General features: G+C 34.3%; 1 protein-coding gene across 1 annotated transcript in view; it reads left to right on the plus strand.

Annotated features, from left to right (window-relative positions):
* Positions 1 to 16,538, plus strand: part of SPAG16 (sperm associated antigen 16) — a 1,100,078-nt gene that overhangs the window by 489,361 nt on the left and 594,179 nt on the right. The window contains exon 10 of the mRNA XM_049768212.1: positions 100 to 111. Within this exon, the coding sequence (XP_049624169.1) occupies positions 100 to 111 (12 nt within the window). The remainder of the gene's footprint in view (positions 1 to 99; positions 112 to 16,538) is intronic.

Raw genomic sequence — 16,538 nt, forward strand, 5'->3', positions numbered from 1 at the left:
GGAGTAAACCCTGAGCAGCACCAGGTGAGACTCAAAAACCAAAGGAAAAAAAAAAATGCTAAGTCAGTTTAAAGATTCTTGTGCAAGCTTTAGAATCAGCTTTTATATAAAGTGCATTTCCAAAGTCACCTTTGTTTCCATTGTGGATGAGACAAGGTGCTGTCATTGTAATTTAACTTTCAAGAGCTTCAGTTTCTCTTTCCACAGCAAGCTGTACAAGTGAGGACCAGTTATACTAGTATTGGGGGTTAAAGAAGGGGATATGGGATGCATGCTGGGAACAGGGGTGGAGGGAGGACAGCACTGCGGTGCTAATACCTCTGATCCATTGTCACTATGTACCTAAATTATTACTGTGAAAGATTTGTAATTCACTTCGGCCACAATAAAAATTAAAAAAATAACAACCCTTCATACAATCTTTACAAAGACTGCATGTGAATATCTATGTAAAATATTTAACAGTTATACTCAGAGAAAGCAGTTTATATGGGTAGTCTTGGTGGTGGTTGGCAGATTCTATCCTAGTTTTGATTAGCTTTGAAATCACTGATGTTTCTAGATTTGGGGCCTGTCTCTCCTTATCAAAAAATGAGGAAAATTCTTAGCCTTATAAACAGACTCTGTATAATATTCATTTTTATATCTCTGAGACACAGAAAATCAATGTCATATAATAGGAAATTAGTAAATATTTATTTGTTTAATTAAAATGAATTAATTAACAAATTCTAAATTAAGAATGAGACTGCCCTTTCAAATTTCTGGCTATTATCATTTAAGTGAAGATATTGGTAAAAACCATACATTAATTTACACGTGATTATATTATTTGTTACTAGTGAGGTTATGTCATCAGATATCCCAAACTAATATTATCTTTGCTTTGACATTAAAACATTCAACAATATTTTACTTTTAATTTTTAATGTTATATAAATGGGAAAATTTTATTTAAAAACTCAGTTATATGCAGCCCTTTGTGACACTGAATCTAGGAGCATCTTTAATGATCCTATGCCCAGTTATAAGGATGAGGAAAACTAAATAAATGGAGCTATTTTAAATTTAAAAATTCTGCATGTGGGGCCAGAGTGATAACACAGGGTAGGGTGTTTGCCTTGCATATGGATGACCTGGGACAGACCCAGGTTTAATTCCCTGCATCCCATTTGGTCCCCTGGGCCTGCCAGGAGTGATTCTGAGCACAGAGCCAGGAGTAACCCCTAAGTGTCACTGGATGTGGTACCAAAACAAAAAAAAAGCAAACAAACAAAAGACAAGAAATATCAACTCAAATTAGTAAGTCAGGAGCATATAAAAACAAAAGAAAACAAGATATAAACAACCAGTGTTGACTTAGATGTGTGGAAAAATGAAATCTCATCTTCAGCTGGTGGGAATATTGAATTATTTTTAACCATTTTAGTAAACAAACAGGAGACTTCTCAAAAACTATGAATTGTTGCTTATGAAAAAAATGTGTTTCTCAGAGGAAGTTCTACTTATGTTTTAAATACTCTTCAAGAAAAGCACCCATTGCTGAAATGCTTTCTGTTTATTTATGAATATTCATATCATAAATTCCTCCTATCTTTTAAGGAGGTATTATTGGTAGTATTTTCCAGATTCTGTTACTGAGTACTTCTTAACACTATTGTTGTTTAGATATAAGAAAAATAAATATCATATAATTATCCATTCATCCATCTAGTTTGGTACACAGTATAATTAGTAGCAATCCCTCAATATTTGGGCTATTTGAATTAAAAATGTCCTGGTTTTTAAACTCTTTTTTTGTTTTGTTTTGTTTTTAAACTCTTAACATGTTTTTATTGTCTTCGTTTTTTTTCTGGTCATTGATAAATTATGTATTTGAGGAATTACAAGCTTGGATCCTGTTGTGATCTTACTCAGAGGCCTATATTTATAACAGATGATTAAAATTGACCTCCAAGGTCATTATTATTCTTGGATTTTTGAATAAGCAAATTTTGCCCTGAGACAATTTCCAAAGGCAAGAAGTTTCTCAGGTCAAATAGATGCTGTCAAAATAATGACTCCAGGAACTGTTAAATGTCATGAGGAACTAACATTTTGCCTCTAGTTAAACCAAAAATCATTCAACTGTATCTAAGCTGTAAAGAAATATTAGCTTGTATGACCTAACCCCACTGATTGATGGCCTGATTAAATTTCAGAAAAAAACCTCCTTGGCCAGTTATTAAAATTTTTAGAGAATTCTTTACTGAAAAAAATATACCAGTAAAGCTTACAGTTCTTATTTGGAGAAGGAATCTTAATATATGTGTGAAAGAATTTTAATTGAAAAAAATGTACCACCTTGAAAGACTATAATACTAAGCCCTTAGTGAAAGAGTTGTCATTCTAGAGTTATAATATGTTTTGATGTGACCGCACTGATAAAGGTGAAAATAGATTATTGCATGAATATTGCAATTATTTTTAATTTTATTCAATGTGTAAGCCAAATACTCAGCACTATTAATATTAGAATTAAAGTATCTCATATAGCATGATCGGATATTTTCATTTGAATGGTTGAACTGATATACATAGATAAACACTCTAAAGAAATTAGTAATATGATATATATTTCATTGTTTTTTATTTTGTTGCTATGCTTACTATAAAGGATCAATTTTCTTAAATGCAATTTACAGAAAAAAACAATAACAGCTCAAAAGCAAATTTTAACTTATGGAAGACTTGTTTACAAGAAGGTTGGGAAAAAGGAAGGTAGAACAATTGGGAATATCATTTTAATAGTACCTCAAGTAGTAAATATGATAAAGATGTAAATGCTTTTAATCTGAATAATTATAGGACTTTTTGTTTGTATTAATTTTTATTGAACCACCATGATATACACAGATTTAAATTTGTTCATTGTTAAGTTTTAGTCATACAATGTTTCTTTGTAAGTATTCTTTTCCTACCACCAATGTTCCCAGTTTACCCCTACCTCCAATCTGTATCTTTTATCTTCATTCAGGATTCAAGATCTTTTTGGGGGGAAGGTGGGCCACACCCAGTGAAGCTCAGGGATTACTCTTAGCTATGTGCTCAGTAATCGCTCCTGGCTTGGGGGACCATATATGATGCTGGAGATCGAAACTTGATCCATCCTGGATCAACCGTGTGCAAGGAAAAAGCTCTACCACTGCACTATTGCTCCAGCTCCAGGATCCAGATTTTGATAATTTTTAACTGTTATTGTCATAATGCTCCCTTCTCTGTTTTATGTGCTCTATCTCCCTCCCTCATATTTGTGAAAGTTTCCCTCCAGTTCTCCTGTTTCTATTATTTTTGGATATTATTCTCATAATATGTTTTATGTGTTCCACAAATGAGTGTGATCATTTATACCTTTCCCTCTAATTTATTTCACTCAGCATAATACTTCCCATGTCAATCCATATATAATCAAATTTCATTTTCCCTTATACTGCCTACTATAGATTTACCATATATACTTTATTTACCCCTCTATTCTCAGATACTTTGGTTGCTTCTAAGTTCTGGCTATTGTAATGCTACAATGAACATAGAAATGCAGATGCCTTTTCTGTATTGTGTAAGAAAAATGTTAAACCCTAGAGAAAACTGAATAACACCTTTTTAATAGTTTCAAATCTGGATGTATTTTTATACTATATAATATTAATTAATCCAACAAATTAATATGCTATATACTATATTTAGGAGGTATATTATATATTATATAATTTATTGATTATCTTGCTAGAGCCTTGAATGAGAAGGTCCAGCCAAGACTTTCTGAACAGTGATAAAAGAAAACAGTGAATAAAATTTAAGAGATAGTTGAAAAAGAATAGCTTTCTGCTTGGAATTTTAAAAGAATAGAATTTAATATATTTTCTTTTTTTTTTTTTTTTGGTTTTTGGGTCACACCCGGCAGTGCTCAGGGGTTACTCCTGGCTCCATGCTCAGAAATTGCTCCTGGCAGGCACGGGGGACCATATGGGACGCTGGGATTTGAACCGATGACCTTCTGCATGAAAGGCAAACGCCTTACCTCCATGCTATCTCTCCGGCCCCTATATTTTCATTTTTTAACTTGGAAATAATGAATTTGTAAAATAGTGAAAAAAGGTACTAATGAATTATATCTATAAAAATTGTATGACTTTATTTTTGAATTTAATTTTGAATGTATGCAAAGAATTGAGATATTCCTCAATTTAATTCAAACATTTGAGTGTGTGAATGTTTCTTCCCACTAACAAACACTATTAGGGTAGCAATAATGTAATTGGATTCATGTAAAATTTTAGAATTCTAAACGTACTGTAATATAAGCCTTCACTAGCAAAGTATTAAGTCTTCCACAATTACTTTCTACTTCATATTTCAGTGACAATTCCAACCTATTCATTACCTGTGCTTCTGATACACAGGCTATATTAAGGTTACCAGAACTTCCTGTCACTCAATTAACTATCTAAAACAAGTTACAGAAAACATCAACTCATTTACTCACTAGATTATATCTATTTATAATGAAGTACATTTTTCAGTAACAGCCAGTTGGAAGATATACATAAGATAAGGTATGAGAAAAAGACATTGTGTTTCATCCTTTCTCTAGACAATGCAGAGCTGAATATGGTTGAACCCATAGTCACTCATGTCCCACTTTTTGGGTTATTTCTTTAGTGGAGGTTATAAAATTTAGGAGCATTAAGCATGTCTGCTTCATCGATTGGCTATCAATATCTTGTTAATTGAATTCAACCTCTAGTCTTTTACCCTCCTTAGAGATGGAAGGTGACAGTAGAAATTCCAGCCCTCTACTCAGATAATTTGTTCTTTTAAAGACAGCCTTCCTTCTTGGTGCTTCCAGAAGTGTCTCCATTCAGTTAGCAAAAGTTATTTGTGTAACTTTTACAGTTTGGAAAGTCAGAAGCCATTGATAAGCTGAAAGAAACTTTGAATAAAAAATAAAAAGAAAATAATAAAAAATATTATAAAATTAATAAAATTAGGGGCCTGACTAATGGTGCATGGGTAGGGTAGTTGCCTTGCATTCGGCTGACCCAGGATAAAACACAGCTTAATTTCCTGTCATCCCATATGGTCCCCCAAGCCAGAAGTGATTTCTGAGTGCAAAGCAAGGAATAACCCCTGAGCATCACAGGAAGTGGCCAAAAATAAAAAAAATTAATAAAATTAATTTCTAAAAGAAAAGATATAGATAAGAAATAGGTCATTCAGATGAAAGTACTGATATGTCTCTAAATCAGAATCATAATAGGATATGCAGGCACAGATATGTATTGTATGTCAGATTTGTGTCATTCAATTTCTAGTTAGTTACTTGCTATCACAATATTGATTCATAAAAAAACCCTCAATTTTTGTTATGACAAGAAATATTTATGCATAACTTGTTATGTCAGCAATTTAAAAAGTACAATTGGGATTAATATTAAAGAATTTTTCTGATATCAGTAAGATTTCTTCAACTAGCTCATCTCTATACAAGATCAACTCAATCAATCATCCAGCAATTGTCATCTATGTCATGTGGAGTGATTAGAAATTTTGTATGTTTATCTTCTTTGTGATACTCATTTTCTCCACAGTCTAGATCTGGAGTTTTCTTTAGGCTCTTGTGCATAGAGAAATAATTACTTCTATGTAAAAGTAAGAGAAGTGTTCACATTCTTTTGATATTTTGTTTGAGCTAACAAAATTTTATGACCTTATGAGTCTACTGAAAAGGTTAAAGTGGGAAGTGATGGGAGTCTCATAGCTACAGACACAAAAACTTGAAGATCAAACTTCATGTTTAATTGAATTACTCCACCATTTCAAATGAATGGGTTTACTGTGCATCCAGTTTTAAAAAAATACTAATTATTTCTATTTTTATTACAGAAAACTGTTAATAATCTCCCATTTTAAAAACTGGTTCTAATTTGGGGAATAAATTATGTGAGGGGCCTACAATTATAGACATAAAATAATATCTAAACTAATGAGACAGAATTTGAGAAGTAATCAGAAGAAACAAATTAAGATTAGAGTCTATATAGGAGGCATTAAGCAAATAAGGGCAGGTCAGAATAGATCTGAAGTACTAGGAGATGACAAGCTCACAAAAGATGGACAAATAACATGGTCAGCGCTACCTCATAAATTTTGACAGAATGAATATGTCTATTGCATTTGACAGCTAGAAGACTTTGGTAGACACAGTTTCAGAAAAGTGGTTCTGATCAATAATACTTGACCTTAGTTAATACTCTCACACTGAGTTAGCACTGAAAATTTTCCACTATCCTGAATTTTAGATTCAAAATAAAGGGAAGTGTTGTATTGTGAGAAATGAGGTCATTTGAGTGATGATATTCTTAGGATCTGAATAAATCAGACTAAAACCAAATGTGTAAGAATTAAGACCTGGGCTTTTATATCTTTTCTATTCATAAATTTGCTTTGAGCCACATCCAGATCTGTTCAGGGTTTACTCCTGGCTTTCAACTCACAGATCACGTCTGGTAGAAACCAAACCTTATGGGATTTCAGGATTGGATGTAGATCAGTTGCATATAAGGCAAGCATTCTATCTGTTATACTATTTTGCCCCTTCTATGATGTAAGAAAATTATATAGACATTTGATGTTTATTCATAAGAATTTACTCTGATTTTATTATAGTCAGTATATATTGAGATTCTTTATATATTTTATATATTTATTTGACAATAAATGTCCAATAAGGTCCAGTTTAGTTAACTTAAGCATTAACTAGAACTGTATTTTAAGCATTTTTTAACCTGGGATGATTTGATCTGCCTAATATGAAACCTTTCTAATCATACTGTACTAAACATATTTAAGAATTCTCAAGATATTCAGAAAATTGTCCCAATTTTTATAAAGAAAATAACATCTCCAGTAGTTTAAAAAGATTTTGATCCTGGTATCATCATTTTTCCCACTCAATTTATGAGGCTGAATTATTCAAGTTATGCTATTCTGTTGGAGATAAAAAGGTTAAGAAAAAAAATTTGGTATCAACTACAAAAAAAAATCACCAAATAATATCCATAAGAGTAAAAAAGAAAGAAAAAAGTGGAAGAAAAAGGAGAAGGAAAATAATATCAAAAACAAACAAAACAAAACAAGAAAAAGGAATGCTGGAGTGGCAGGGTTTGGTGATTCCCCCACTTTTTTTTTTTTTTTTTTTTTTTTTGCATAGGCACAGTAAGTATTGGGGAAGGATGGAAATTCCCGTGGCCTAAGAGATACAGGGTTTCTCCACTCTTGAAGCATACTGTCATGGGAACAACCACTGGCTCCATACATACTCATTGCCAAATCTCATGGTTTTTTTTTTTTTTTTTTTTTTTTTTTTTTTTTGTGGTGTCAGGAAACTTTCCTGTCGGTTGTGGATGAGAAAATGTAGTGCAAATAAAAATGACCAGACTGGAACACCAAACCCAAAGTCAATGACAGAATAGATGCCCAATCTACAATAAGCTGTAAAGTGGAGACCAGTTACACTAGTATTCTGGGGGGTAAAGGTGGAAGATATGGGAGACATGCTGGGAACAGGAGTGGAGAGAGGACAACATTGGTGGTGGGAATGCCCTTCATTCATTGTCACTATGTACCATAAATAATTCTGTGTAATGCACTTCAGTCACAATAAAAAAAAAGTCTGTAAGTTATAAAAAATAAAAAAATTTGTTGTTTTGCAAAAACTTTTGTATAACTGGTATTATGTAAAACACTCATTGTGTAAAAAATTATATAAAAAAACCAACTGTAATCAAGAACAACTGTAAAGACAATAATTGACATCACAGTTTTGAATAGCAAAAAAACTTATTTGTAATGTAGTAATATAGCTTTTAGTAAGTTGAAAATTTAAGATAACCAATTAGCTAACACATGGAAGGACAGAAAATCTAATGAGTATTGACTTTCACCAAAAGAAAGTCATCTTAAGAATTAAACAACAATGTCCAAAATCTCCCTCCTCCCCACCCAACCCCTGCCTGTACTCTAGACAGGCTTTCTATTTCCCTCAGACATTCTCATTATTAGGATAGTTCAAAACGTAGTTATTTCTCTAAACTCATCCCTGTTTGTGGTGATGGGAATGTTACACTGGTGATGGGTGGTGTTCTTTACATGAATGAAACCCAAATACAATCATGTATGTAATAAAGTTGGTTAAATTAAAAAAAAAAGAATTAAACAACACTGGTCAAGCAAATGGAGACAAAGATGACAATTGGGACTACAGTATTTGCCCGGGTATAAGACGACTGGGCGTATAAGACAACCCCCAATTTTGCAGTTAAAACATAGGTTTAGGCCTATATTCACTGTATGAGACAGAACATTCCTGTGCTGCAACTGTATGTTCCACAGTGAGCCAATCACAACAAGCAAAGGTTCAAAGGTTATACTGTAATAGACTTCCTTTCTGACTCTGGCCAATCTGAGCAGGTTTTTTACAGTGTAGATTCGGGTCCAGAACATTGTCTAATTTGCATGCATAAAAAGCCTGTTTGAATTGGCTGAGTTAGAGAGGCGGTCCGAGCAGCCTTGCAGTGATTGGTGCAGGATCGAGTTGGAAAATTTGTTTTGTGGCGATATTCAGACAATTTTTGTTTAGCGGCATATAGAAACATTTTTCAGGATATACTCGATGTATAAGACGACCCCTGATTTTTGGTTGACATTTTTTGTTTCAAAAGTCGTCTTACATGCCAGAAAATATGGTAAATTAAAGTGAAATGGGACCAAATTGGACTGGAGCAATAGCAGAGCTGGATTGGCATTTGCCTTGCAGGCAGCTGATCTGGGTTTGATTCTTGGCATCTCATATAGTCTCTTGAGTACTGCCAGAAGTGATTTCTGAACACAAAACCAGGAGTAACCACTGAGGACCACCACGTGTGCACCCCCAAAAATAACCAAGAAAACAAAACATAAATAGTAAAGCTTCTGCACCTCAAAGGAAAAGGTGAGTAGGAGATAGACTACACATAGAATTGGGAAAAACTATTCATCCAATACCCATCTGAAAAGGGGTTTATAGCCTATCAAGGAAAGAAATCTAACCCAACTAAAAATGGGTAAAGGAAATGAATAGACATTTTCTTAAAGAAAAAAATATATAGATTACAAAAAGACACTTGAAGAAATGCTCTACATCATTAATTATTAGGGTGATGAAAACCAAAACAACAATTTTTTATCATCTAATTGGCACAAACTACAAAGAACAAGAACAACCAGTGCTGTCACAGATGCCAGGGAAAGAAACACATTCTCTGCAGTAGAATGTTTATTAGTCCAACCTTTTGTAAAACAAAATGGCTATTCTTCAAAAAAATATTAATTGACCTCCCAAATAAACCAGTAATAGCACTCTTAGTAATATAACCTAAAAGCTCCAAAACACAGTGTAGAAAAGCCCTCTACATGCCTATGTTCATTGCAGCACTATTCACAATATCCAGAATTCAGAAACAATACATGTACCTAAGAACAGATGAGTGGATAATGAAAGTGAGATATATCTACACAATGGAATACTATATAGCTATTAGGAAAAGTAAAGTAATATAATTTGTTTATATATGAATTGTATGAAGAATATTATGCTAGGGAATATGAGCCAGTGGTGAGAGATATGGCAATAATATCAAGAGACAATAGAGATGAGAGCCAGGAGGACCAATATGTGGCAGAAAGCTTGCTTCAAATGAAGGGCAGTGTAGTCAGTTATAGAAAGGACCATTATGACAATAATAGTTGGAAATGATCACTACACAAAAATTGGTTGCTGAAAGGAGTTAAAGAGATATATGTGATACAACTTCATTAACAATATTGCAAACCACAGTGTCTAAAAGAGAAAAGGATAAAGGACAAGCAACATGAGTGAGAAAGAGAGAGAAGCACTAAAGGTTTATTCTAGAAGCAGGCAGAGGAGAGGTTCGGGGAGAAGGTGGGCATTGGTGGTGGGACATGTGCACTTGTTAAAAGTATATGAATAAAATTCAATCATGAAGAAGTTTGTATCTGTAGAAATAAACTTTAAAAATAACCTTGTAACCACAGTATTTAAATAAGTGATATAAAAATAAAAATTAAAAATGGAATAGTAATAAAACAGCTTGATGATCTGGAGTAGAGGGAGTCCAGTAAAATGGGCAAGAAAGGATATTTTGCTAAAACAGGATTCAGCTCATCAAGGCCTACACTTGGTGGAGAAGATGTTCTAAGAAATCTGATAAAAGCTTGGTGAACAACAATAAATAAATAAATTATAAACAAATAAGGTTAGAAAAAAAGAAACCCATAGTTTCCCTATAGTTGCAGCCCTTTTTGCGACTTCTGCTTACACTGTGAAACCTATTTTGTGTGAGTACACACCAAATTCCCTCTGGGGTTCTCAATTTCATTTATTTTATCAATAAAAAAGCCTTACTTTGTAGAAAAAATAAATCACACATAAATGAAATACAAGTGATTACACCAGAAGCTGAGCTTTTACCTTGACTAATCCAATAGCCTGGGCCAAATATCTCAATGTCATAAGCATTATAAGTATTCTACAAGGTATGTCTAGCAAAGATAAATCAATAATAGTATTGGATTTGATTAAAATGTTTACTTTTTTCTTCCACGCTTCCTCTTCCCAAGCTAAATAGCCCTTTCCCATACTAATCTTATCTTTGTTATGGTTATTGGCTGGCCTTAGATCTTGTCATAATGCCAAGGCTTCGACTCATTTTTAAATATTGTACTTTACTGCCTTCTTGTAATTTCAATATCAAGGCTCAAGCTCTGATCTCATGCCGTGTGTCACTGGACTTTACAGACTTCAAAGAGATTTTGCAAATCTCATTTATATAAATTATTATGATACTGGCAATTTCATCATGCATTTTGTAACTTTTATAGAAGGAAAAACTTGCTCAGCAAGATAATTCTGCCCAATTGCTCATTTATAGTAAAACATTCCTATCATTTTATTTATTAAAAGCTCTTGAATATCAAGTAAAATTCTAGAAAAATTGTATTAAAATTTAACTAGCCCCTCAGAGCCTGTACTACACAGAACAATTATTTTGTCTGGTCCTTTAGCTTCCTAACTCTTAATTTGTTTTCAGAGCAGGCTTCTTATTCAATTTGAGCTACTGCAATTTAAGACCATGAATTAGGAGGCTCAGAAAACAAATATCTTATTTCCTCACATTTCTGGAGAATTGAGAAGTCCAAAATCATTATACTTGTAGACTTGATTTCTAGGAAGTTTTGCTCTCCTGAATGCAGGAGATCTTCTAGTCAATATCGAACATTATTTTAAATAAACCCCAAGGTATTTCCATTTTTTGTGTATTTTCTTTATGTAATTTTTGTCTAGGGCCTATGCCTTAGGGTTTACTCTTCTCTCTTTGAGAAGAATTTTCCCCTGATGGTACTTGGGATTTTATGGAATACCATGTTTCAACCTGGGTCTTTCACATCCAAGGTAAATGTTCTCCCTACTGTACTCTCTCAACCTATTTGCTTTAGGGGATAAAATTTAGAAATTCTTTCATTGAAAGCATGTACTCTGTCACTGAACACATCCTCAAATACTTGCCACCTATTTCAGCTTCTTGATTATGCCATCTGAATCTTGACTTTCACGTCCAGTTTCAGGGAATAGGGCAGTCATTCCCATCTCTGCTTATCTTGGTTGTGTGGGCCTCAATGACTTTGTTTCTATATCTGGTTAAATCTCTGAAAGTATCCTACTACTCATCATCACCAAGCATAGCCCTTAGACCCTGGCATCACAAAGCCTGAGCAGCAAACACCACATTTTCGGATTGTTATATTCAATCATTTGACTCAGCAGAGTATGGCTAGGGGGAGACCCTGAACTGCTTGAGGGCCTCACCACCAGAAAGGAGATTCTGCTTTATTTTTACATTCACATGTATTATCTTAAATATATAGTATTATGCTCCTCTATTTTTTTGATTGCATACTTACCCAGATTGTTACAATGTATGTTTTTATTCTTCAACTAGAGCTCCACTGGATCACTCCCAGTCACGAGCTCATGCACAGTATTAATCCATAACTTCAAGTTTTATCCATCTAATTTTTAATTTTAGCTTCTGCTTTAGCTAACTGTTCCACATCTAGCAATTTACTTATTGCATATAGTGATTGCACATCAGGGGTTCACATTTGTAAGCTTAAAAGATCCAGTTCTGCAGGAAAGGGCTGACTTCCTAGAAAATGACACAAAGAACAGTTATTCTACTAAACAACAATAAATTGCTATTCTCACTTTTTTTAAACGTGCCCACTGCTAATCTCACTTTTTATTTTTTTTAATAAGAGTCATACTCTATGCAAGAGGCAACTCTTTAAAGATTATTATAAGAAAATCAACAAATTTTGCTTCCTATTGCCCACAAGTAATAAGTTGTGCTATTTTGGCAAACATCTTTATTTGGACTCTAGACTCAGAATCATACTGAAATGCATTATTTCTTCATGTATGTATGAAAAAGCAAACATGTAGGAAAAATATTTTGTTTTACAATGAACATGACTTTTATATGTATCCTAAATTATTAGAACATAAAATTTCTAATTAATATTGTAGTTTATCTTATATGTACCTGTCAAATTTGATATATAGCACTACAATTAGAAACTGAACTTACTGTCCTAAATGTAGGTCCTACAGTATTGAATAATACTGTTCTCTGATAAGTTAGTGAGTTCACAGGAACTTTGATATGCTTTTCTAGTTTATTAAAAATCCTAGTGTTTATTAGACTCTGCTGATATTTTATTGGTTGTTTCCTTATTTATACCACTTATTCTATGGTAAAAAGAGATGACTCCCAGAAAGACCAGTGATTATAAAATATTTATAGAACATTAGCTTATTTGGGCAGATGAGTTTTGATACCATTTCTTCTCTATTATCTATGTAATAATTGAAAGATAGGAGTGGGGGTAGCAGAATTTCAGAATAATTTAAATTAATAGATTTTAGATATGTGAAATGTGACTTCAGACACTGAAATGCTTAGATGTGATACTAGGTAGATTTAAAATATAGTTCAAAATATACAAAACACTCTCTTTTGTCTTGAAACAAATGCACCTTAACAAAAATATATGCCCTTAATAAAAAGCTGATAATTAGAAAAGATAGGTTTTATCATGGAAAGGAACATAGCAACTAATGTTTAAAATTGATTTTAGTATAGATAATTTGATTATAATGTTATGCTATTTATGTGCAAACTTATTATCCACCTCAACGTGTTCAGGACTATTCTCTGTCATCTATGATCTGATCTTTATGTCCCTGTCCCTACATAAATTATTAAACCTATAGAAATTTAGAAATGAAGTATAAGAACTAGTAAAATATAAAATGAATATGTAATAAAAATAGGGAGAGTGAAACTAGTATTTTAAAGTGTGGAAATGTTTATGATATTTATTACAAAGATTTGAAGAGATACAATACAAAATTGGGGTAAGATAACGGAAATATGCCGTCTGCGCTTTCTTCCTGCTTCTCCCATGCACGTTTCTCATTATGGAGCCAAACCTTACCACCACTGGCACCTCCTGAGCCTGGAAGTGTCATCTCTTGTGATGGAAGAAGACCAGGAACTGGAGAGTCGTCTTAGGAACTCTGATGGAGCGCTAAAACCTGGGACATCTCACTGGACTGTTTGTCTCCTGTGTGGCATCTGTGGGCCTGATTTCCTGTGTGTGTGGCTACATCTGCAGACAGCTAGCCTTCCCTAGAGGTGAGTTTCTCCATCCAGAAAGGGAGGAGCTGATTGAACTCTGATGGAACACTGAAGCCTGGCACATCTCTCTGTCTGCCTTCTGTGCGGCATCTGTGGGCCTGATTTCCTGTGTGTGTGGCTTCATCTGCAGACGGCTAGCGTTCCCTGGAGGTGAGTTTTTCAACCCAGAAAGGGAGGAGCTGGTTGAACTCTGATAGAACACTAAAGCCTGGCACATCTCTCGGACTGTCTGTCTTCTGTGTGGAATCTAAGGGCCTGATTTTCTGTGTATGTGGCTTCATCTGTGGACGGCTAGCCTTCCCTGGAGGTGAGTTTTTCCGCCCAGAAAGGAGAAGCCAGAGGAGCTCGGCAGCTCTGCTTTGCAGCCACACACATCATTTAGCCAATGACTACAACCACAACACGTAGAAAAACCCACAATACAAGTGTGACAATGGGGAAATAATGCAACCAGCACCAGACATAGAGAATGAAGATGGCAACTCTGATGACCATAACATGGTCAACCAACTGGTCAGTCTCTCAGATAAGGAGTTTAGAGTCGCAATATGGAAGATGTTCACAGAACTCAAAGAAAGTATAGAAGAGAACACTAATAAGAATCAAGAGAATATAAAGACAGAAATCAGAAAACTCCAAACTGAAATTTCAGATCAAATAACAGGTCTGAAAACTCAGTAGATGAATTGAAGAAAAAATGGATGAGCTTTCCCACAGGTTAACAGCAGCTGAGGATAGAACTGGTACACTAGAAGATGAGATGAATAACAACTCCCTATGGCAGAAGAGATTGGAAAAAAAGCCTTAAAGCAAATGATCAAACAATGGAAAAATTATTCAAAGAATGGGAACAGATGAAAATAGAAGACTATGATAAGCTCAACAGAAACAACATTGAAGTCCCAGAGACCCAGGAATAAATTCTCCAGGAAGAATCAACGGTCAAGAACATCATTAAAGAGAAACTACCAGAGCTAATGAATACATGCGATCAAATCCTGCATGCCTGAAGAGTACCAACTAAAAGAGACCAAGCAAAAACGCCCCAAGACACATCCCAGTCACAATGATGAATCCAACAGATAGAGACAGAATTCTGAAAGCACCAAGATCAAAAAGAGCAATTACATTCAAGGGAACATCCTTGAGATTTACTGCAGACCTGTCACAAGAAACACTCAAGGCCAGAAGGCAGTGGTGGGACATAGTGACAAAACTCAATGAAATAAATGCTTCGCCTAGAATACTGCACCCAGAAAAACTCACTTTCAGGTTTGAAGGAAGAATACATGGCTTCAAAGACAAACAACAGCTCAGAAACTTTACAGACTCAAAATCAGTCTTAAAGGAAAAACTGAAAAGCCTACTTTAAGACAAGACTGACCAACAGACACACCAAACTTCGTTAGAAAGATGGCACTAAATCCCAGGACAATTCTTTCTCTCAATGTTAATGGATTAAATGCACCAGTTAAGAGACACCAGAGTGGCTAAATGGATCAAAAATTTAATCCAACCTTCTGCTGCCTACAAGAAATGCATCTGAATAGTCAAAAAAAACATAGACTCAAAATAAAAGGCTGGAGGAAAAGCATCCAAGCAAACAACACCCATAAAAAATCTGCAGTGGCCATACTAATATCAGATGATGCAAACTTTATACTCAGGAAAGTTATAAGGGACAAAGATGGACATTTTGTATTAATCAAGGGATATGTACAGCAGGAAGAAATAACTCTCCGAATATATATGTAACAAATGAGGAGCCAGCAAAATATTTAATACAATTGTTGACAAATCTGAAAAATAATATCAATAACAACAAACAATTGTGTGAGACCTCAACACGACATTGTCAACATTTGATAGGCCAATGAGACAGAAACCCAACAAGAATATATTAGACCTGAAAAGAGAAATGGAAGAAAGAGGCCTACCAGATATATATAGGGCACTCAACACCCAAAAACCTGGATACACATTCTTCTCTAATGTACATGAGACATTTTCCAGGATAGACTTACAGGGGTCTTTAAGCTATGGCCCGCGGGCCACATATTGTATTTGTTCCTGTTTTGTTTCTTCACTTCAAAATAAGATAGATGCAGTGTGCAGAGGAATTTGTTCATAGTTTTTGTTTTTACTATAGCCCGGCCTGCCAATGATCTGAGGAACAGTAAACTGGCCCCTGTTTAAAAAGTTTGAGGACCACTGGACTACATGCTAGCACATAATACCTCCATAATATCAAGAGGAAAGAAAATTTGCAGACTACCTTCACTTGACCACAAGGCCCTGAAATTATATGTGAACTACAAAGGGACACAGAAGAAAAACTTTAATACCTGGAAGTTAAACAGCCTAATACTGAATAACCAGTGGATCTGAGATGAAATTAAAGAGGAAATCAAAACCTTCCTGGAAACAAATGACAATAGATACACAAACTATCAGAACCTATGGGACACAGCAAAAGCAGTACTGAGAGGAAAATTTATAGCTTTGCAAGCACTCATCAGGAAAGAAGAAGGAGCATACTTGAATAGCTTAATGATGCAGCTCATAGAATTAGAAAGTGCTCAACAAAAGGACGCAAAAATAGGGAACAGAAGGAAATAACAAAGCTGAGAGCAGAAATCAATGAAATGGAAACCTGAAAAACAATCTGAAAGATCAACG

Source organism: Suncus etruscus, chromosome 1 (genome assembly GCF_024139225.1).
Source record: "Suncus etruscus isolate mSunEtr1 chromosome 1, mSunEtr1.pri.cur, whole genome shotgun sequence".
NCBI classification, from domain to species: Eukaryota; Metazoa; Chordata; class Mammalia; order Eulipotyphla; family Soricidae; genus Suncus; species Suncus etruscus.